The sequence below is a fragment of the Gymnoscopelus microlampas genome (assembly GCF_963454915.1).
Source record: "Gymnoscopelus microlampas genome assembly, chromosome: 8".
Classification (NCBI taxonomy): Eukaryota; Metazoa; Chordata; class Actinopteri; order Myctophiformes; family Myctophidae; genus Gymnoscopelus; species Gymnoscopelus microlampas.
In genome coordinates, this window is record NC_139945.1 from 32,395,817 (window position 1) to 32,401,816 (window position 6,000).

At 41.9% G+C, this 6,000-nt stretch overlaps 1 protein-coding gene across 1 annotated transcript in view; it reads left to right on the forward strand.

The window, feature by feature from the left end:
* Nucleotides 1-2,392, forward strand: part of dner (delta/notch-like EGF repeat containing) — a 72,407-nt gene extending 70,015 nt beyond the window's left edge. Inside the window, exon 13 of the mRNA XM_084065553.1 lies at nt 618-2,392. Within this exon, the coding sequence (XP_083921679.1) occupies nt 618-729 (112 nt within the window). The 3' untranslated portion in view covers nt 730-2,392. The remainder of the gene's footprint in view (nt 1-617) is intronic.
* Nucleotides 2,393-6,000: the final 3,608 nt, after the last annotated feature.

A 6,000-nucleotide genomic window follows, 5' to 3' on the forward strand; every position in this document is an offset into this window, starting at 1 on the left:
ATCATGTGTACTATTTGTGTGAAATATGGAAAATTTAAAAATTAAAATCTGAAGGAGTAGTATAAGAAAATGTGTTTTACATAAGTCGGCCTCCTGGTGGCGCAATAAAAGGCAGATGTGAAAAATGCAGGGCAAAGATTTTGCAGATCGGTGCAGTTATAGGTAAAAATGTGTATCGGCTGTTATAGCGCCTCCATGAGGCTGATTTGAAAAATGTCAACTGGCATCTTCCTCCTAGTGGGAATGTGCGAAATTGTTGGAGATTAGCTGGTCACAGACAGACACACAGACTCACACTCACAGACAGACTCACGCCTTTGGCCTGGCAGAGACAATAAAATAAGATACAGCATATTTGAATTACTGCCTTGCCCTATGCAAAACGTCTGTAGGCGAACGAATGGACCAATTCTAATAATCTGACACCCACCAAATTATGGTTTGTGGTCCAAATTATGATTTGTGGTCCAAATTATGATTTGTGGTCCAAATTATCAAAAAATAGGACCACGTTTTATTTTTATTTTATCCCCTTTAACTTGAAGTGGATTAAACCCACAGTAATTGTGTTTGTCCCTGTAATTGAATGTGATTGTTGCTGTGTGCTGTCCTGTTAGGTTCGGGAAGAAGTCCAGGCCTGCTATGTATGATGCCACTCCCATTACCTATGAAGACTACAGTCCTGATGACAAGCCTTTGGTTACTCTCATCAAAACTAAAGATTTGTAAAAGACAAAACAACGAAACAGAACAAAACAAAAGACGTCCCACCCAATACATCGCACCCTTATTTACACAAAACACAGCACATGTGCAGATGTGCATGAACACAGTATTATCCACACAGGAAGTCCAAACTAAGCATACAGCATTTCTTTAGAAAAACAAACAAAAAAACTCAATTGAATGTTGTGACAGGGGATGAAACAATCCAAAATATAATATATAGTTTAAAGAGAACAAATCTGGAATTTGATACACACATCTATTTTCCTGTCAAAGTCCACAATAAGGCTATATTGTAGCATACAAACATATTTTTGCTTTAATTTAGTCAATGATCGTTGACATTACTGTATCAGTTACCTGGTTCCTTGGCCTCCGCTGTTCAAACGGAATGTGACGTCAGTCCCCACCGGGCTGTATTGGGGGTACGTTGGTGAGACCACCAGCCAATGAGCCCAGCGACAGACCCAGCAGACGGTGCTGATTGCAGTCCTTGCAGGTGTGGTAGAAATAGATGCACTCCTTAAAGTGCTTACACAGTATCTCTTTCTATATTTAAAAGATCTGCAGTAGGTTGCCTTACTTGGTGCATGGGTAGATTTGATGTTTTCTCTGCATTACTTTGACTTCCCTCATACTTGGTTGTTGATATTTTTTTTGTTTTCTGTTGTTGTTGTTGTATATCTCTATGTCAGTGCCAAAATTTGACTTTTGTTAATTTTGTGGTTGGTAGATCAAATAACATATTATAATAAAGCCACTGTCCAGTGGGATCTGATGGAACAACTGTTTTTTGAATCACATCTGTTTTTCTGTTTCTTATCTTTATAAGCAAGTTTCTCAGTGGTGTAGTGGTAGTAGAGGCAGTGGGTGTACAGTGTACAGCTCAGCGGAGGTAATTATTCTGCAACCCTGACATCACGTCTATTTCACTAGTAATTAGACTGATTGGTGGCTATTCTAAAAGCCCAGTAAAACCAGGGTTGGTTCAATGTACCTGTTACATGTATACCTGCTGATCTCTTCAACTACACTCCTGAAGTTTCTAATAAATAACTAGCATTGACAGTGTTGAATAGTTTCTCTGTGAGTGTTTTACAGGAGTGACTGCTCACTCACTGTATTGTCTAATTATTATACTTGGTTGCGCACCAGCGCTGCATGCGAAAATAGCTCATATAAGCTCATTAAGCATTGTATGTATCCCGACGTGTTGTGAGCTTGTAGATCTGCTATTTTTTGCAAGCGACACTGGCACGCAACCAAGTAAGGCTTAAGGGGTGGGCTGGGAGGAGGAAGATAAGGAGGAAGAGGAGTTGATGGTGAGATTGGGAAAAAGACGAATGTAATTAGGAGGAAGGAGAAGCAAGGAGGAGGAAGAGAATGAGGGTGGCGACGACGATGATGATGATGATGATGATAGTGGTGGTGGTAATGACAATGACAGCTAGCCCAGTTCACTCCAGTATATCTTCTATATCTTCTGTGTCTAGCCAACGGACCTCTCTGTCTATGTGCAGCTGTGTTGTTCCTCTGGGGTCAAAACCTTCGACTTGAGTGATATTCTGCCAGTAGGGTCAGCTTTTTTTCTGTTCTTATTTCCTTTTTGTAATAGAAATCAACGACACAATTATATATTATCTATGTTGAATGATGTAATAATAAAGACTAGAGAACACAACATGCCCTCCTGGTGTCCCATTATTTTCTCAATATCACTATGTGTATTTATCAATAATATTCAGTAAAGAGACACATGCATTCCAAATTGTGATGGCTAATTAATGTAAATGATTATGAAAGTGTAAAGCACTTTTTTGTTTGCAAACTAGCCTTGATTAGGGATCAATAACATATCTATCTACAGTGTAAGACTGTAGATAATAATGTTGTCTCTCAACATGTGACAAACCTCTTCCTCTCTATACCGTGGATGCAGTGTTGGGGAAGCTACTTTGAAAGCGTAGCTTGTAAAGCTACAAGTAGTTCACTATGGCAGTAGCTTGATCAAGCTACAAAGAAAAAGTAGCTCAGCTACTTTCCTTCCCCCAGCGTTAAATTGAGAATGTACATGTGGTGTATATGAAACATTTTTTGTAGGATAATATGATATCCTACAAAAAAGTCACTTTTGCAGAAATATGCCTCTCAACTGAGTTTTATTTAAAAAAAGGTTGACATTTTCTTTAGTAAACATCTGTGTTCCTAAAGCAGGGGTCATCAATCCCTGGGCTTGTGATTGACATTTTACTCAAACTATATTTTTGCCAAGGACATACAGAATGAGTGGACAACTAGAAAAAGTGCTCCTCGGAGCACAAGTCTCCGCCAGGTAAGGTAGATTATTGTGGCCTCCTGGTGGCGCTATAATAGGCCAATGTGAAAAGGGTGCCATTTCTTCTTAGGCCTTGCAATCGGACAATCGGACACTGCATTCATGATTTGAGGCATTTTGTTCCAAAAATGTGGTTTGCTAAATTAGACCTGCTGGTGGCGCTATAACAGGCCAATGTGAAAAGGGTGGCATTTCTTCCTCGGCCTAGTGGGACTGTGCGCGCAAAATTTCACGGAAATCGCACACTGCGTTCATGATTTGAGGAATTTTGTTCAAAAGGGACCTATCCTGCAAACTTTGGAAGCCAATGTTAGCCAAGTAGGATGGAATATGAAATATCGGACACATCCATCTTGATCACATGACTATAGAGATACTGTGTACCGATTTGCGTGATTTTTGGACAGAATCTGAAGGAGTAAGAGCAAAAAATGTGTATTATAAAACTCAGCCTCCTGGCGCTCTAAAAGGTATATGTGAAAAATGCAGGGCAAAGGTTTTTCCTTGGCCTCTAGGGAGTGTGCGTGCAAAGTTTCACACAGATCGGTGCAGTTATAGCTAAAAACGTGAATCGGTCTGTTATAGCGCCACCATGGGGCTGATGTGAACGTTTTCTTTTTTTCTTTTTTAAGATTTTTTTTTTTGGCTTTTTATACCTTTATTTAGAGAGGGACAGGGAAAGTAGGCTGACAGGAAATGGGGGTAGAGATGGGGGGTGACATGCAGCAAAGGTCATCGGGAACGGGAGTCGAACCCGCGACACGCTGTCAGGCTGGCATTGCAGCCTAGGGTGCCTGGACCGTCACGCTACGGCCCAGGCCCAGGCCGTGAACGTTTTCAAGTGGCATTTCTTCCTGGGCCAAGTGGGAATCTCTGTGGAAAATTTCACGGAAATCGCACACTGCGTTCATGATTTGAGGAATTTTGTTCAAAAGGGACCTATCCTGCAAACTTTGGAAGCCAATGTTAGCCAAGTAGGATGGAATATGAAATATCGGACACATCCATCTTGATCACATGACTATAGAGATACTGTGTACCGATTTGCGTGATTTTTGGACAGAATCTGAAGGAGTAAGAGCAAAAAATGTGTATTATAAAACTCAGCCTCCTGGCGCTCTAAAAGGTATATGTGAAAAATGCAGGGCAAAGGTTTTTCCTTGGCCTCTAGGGAGTGTGCGTGCAAAGTTTCACACAGATCGGTGCAGTTATAGCTAAAAACGTGAATCGGTCTGTTATAGCGCCACCATGGGGCTGATGTGAACGTTTTCTTTTTTTCTTTTTTAAGATTTTTTTTTTTGGCTTTTTATACCTTTATTTAGAGAGGGACAGGGAAAGTAGGCTGACAGGAAATGGGGGTAGAGATGGGGGGTGACATGCAGCAAAGGTCATCGGGAACGGGAGTCGAACCCGCGACACGCTGTCAGGCTGGCATTGCAGCCTAGGGTGCCTGGACCGTCACGCTACGGCCCAGGCCCAGGCCGTGAACGTTTTCAAGTGGCATTTCTTCCTGGGCCAAGTGGGAATCTCTGTGGAAAATTTCACGGAAATCGCACACTGCGTTCATGATTTGAGGAATTTTGTTCAAAAGGGACCTATCCTGCAAACTTTGGAAGCCAATGTTAGCCAAGTAGGATGGAATATGAAATATCGGACACATCCATCTTGATCACATGACTATAGAGATACTGTGTACCGATTTGCGTGATTTTTGGACAGAATCTGAAGGAGTAAGAGCAAAAAATGTGTATTATAAAACTCAGCCTCCTGGCGCTCTAAAAGGTATATGTGAAAAATGCAGGGCAAAGGTTTTTCCTTGGCCTCTAGGGAGTGTGCGTGCAAAGTTTCACACAGATCGTGCTGTTATAGCTAAAAACGTGAATCGGCCTGTTATAGCGCCACCATGGGGCTGATGTGAACGTTTTCAATTGGCATTTCTTCCTAGGCCAAGTGGGAATCTCAGTGGAAAATTTCACGGAAATCGCATGCTGCGTTCATGATTTGAGGCATTTTGTTCAAAATGAACCAATCCTGTAAACTTTGGAAGCCAATTTTAGCCAATCATGATGGAATATGGAAAATCAGACAGATACTGTGTACCGATTTGCGTGGTTTTTGGACAGAATCTGTAGGAGTAATAGCAAAAAATGTGTTTTGCAAAAGTCTGCCTCATGATGGCGCTATGACAGGCTGATCTGAAAAATGTGGGGCAGAGGTTCTGCTGTGGCATCCAGGGAGTGTGTGTGCAGTTTCACAGCGACCGGGCCAACGGTGGCGGAGATTAGCTGGTCACAGACAGAAGGACGGACACACACACACGCACGCACGCACGCACGCACGCACGCACGCACGCACGCACGCACGCACACACACACACACACACACACACACACACACACACACACACACACACATGGACGGACGGACGGACAGGGGGCAAAACATACTCTCTCGCCATGTCTTCGGCCTGGCGGAGACAATAATGTTACCATAAATAAAATACTAATGCATACTAGTCCAGTAGACACGATGGAGAACACATGCTGTGTTTTTAGAGAGGGAGAGTGGTTAGTCTTCATCCCTTTGAACTTTATTTTATTTTAATAAGATAGTAAGTATAGGAAAGCTGAGAGGGAAGGCGTAGATGGAGCAATTTGTAACCCATTTTCAAAAATTGCTTTAAAAGTCAAGTGTATTATTGTTATTTCCATGGCCATCTCTGCTCTTTTGTCTACTTTCTACTTCACCTTCTTCACTTTCTAAATCTAAGTAATGGCTTTGAAAGTTTCAAAGCATAAAGACAATCAGAGACGAGACAGAAGAATTGTCATATTGACATCCTCCACCGGTCATTACTCATAAGCTTAAAAAACTCGGGCTCAGACAGAGCTAGCTTTACTGAGCACAGTCAGGGTTCAATTTGTATTTTTAAGAGGAGG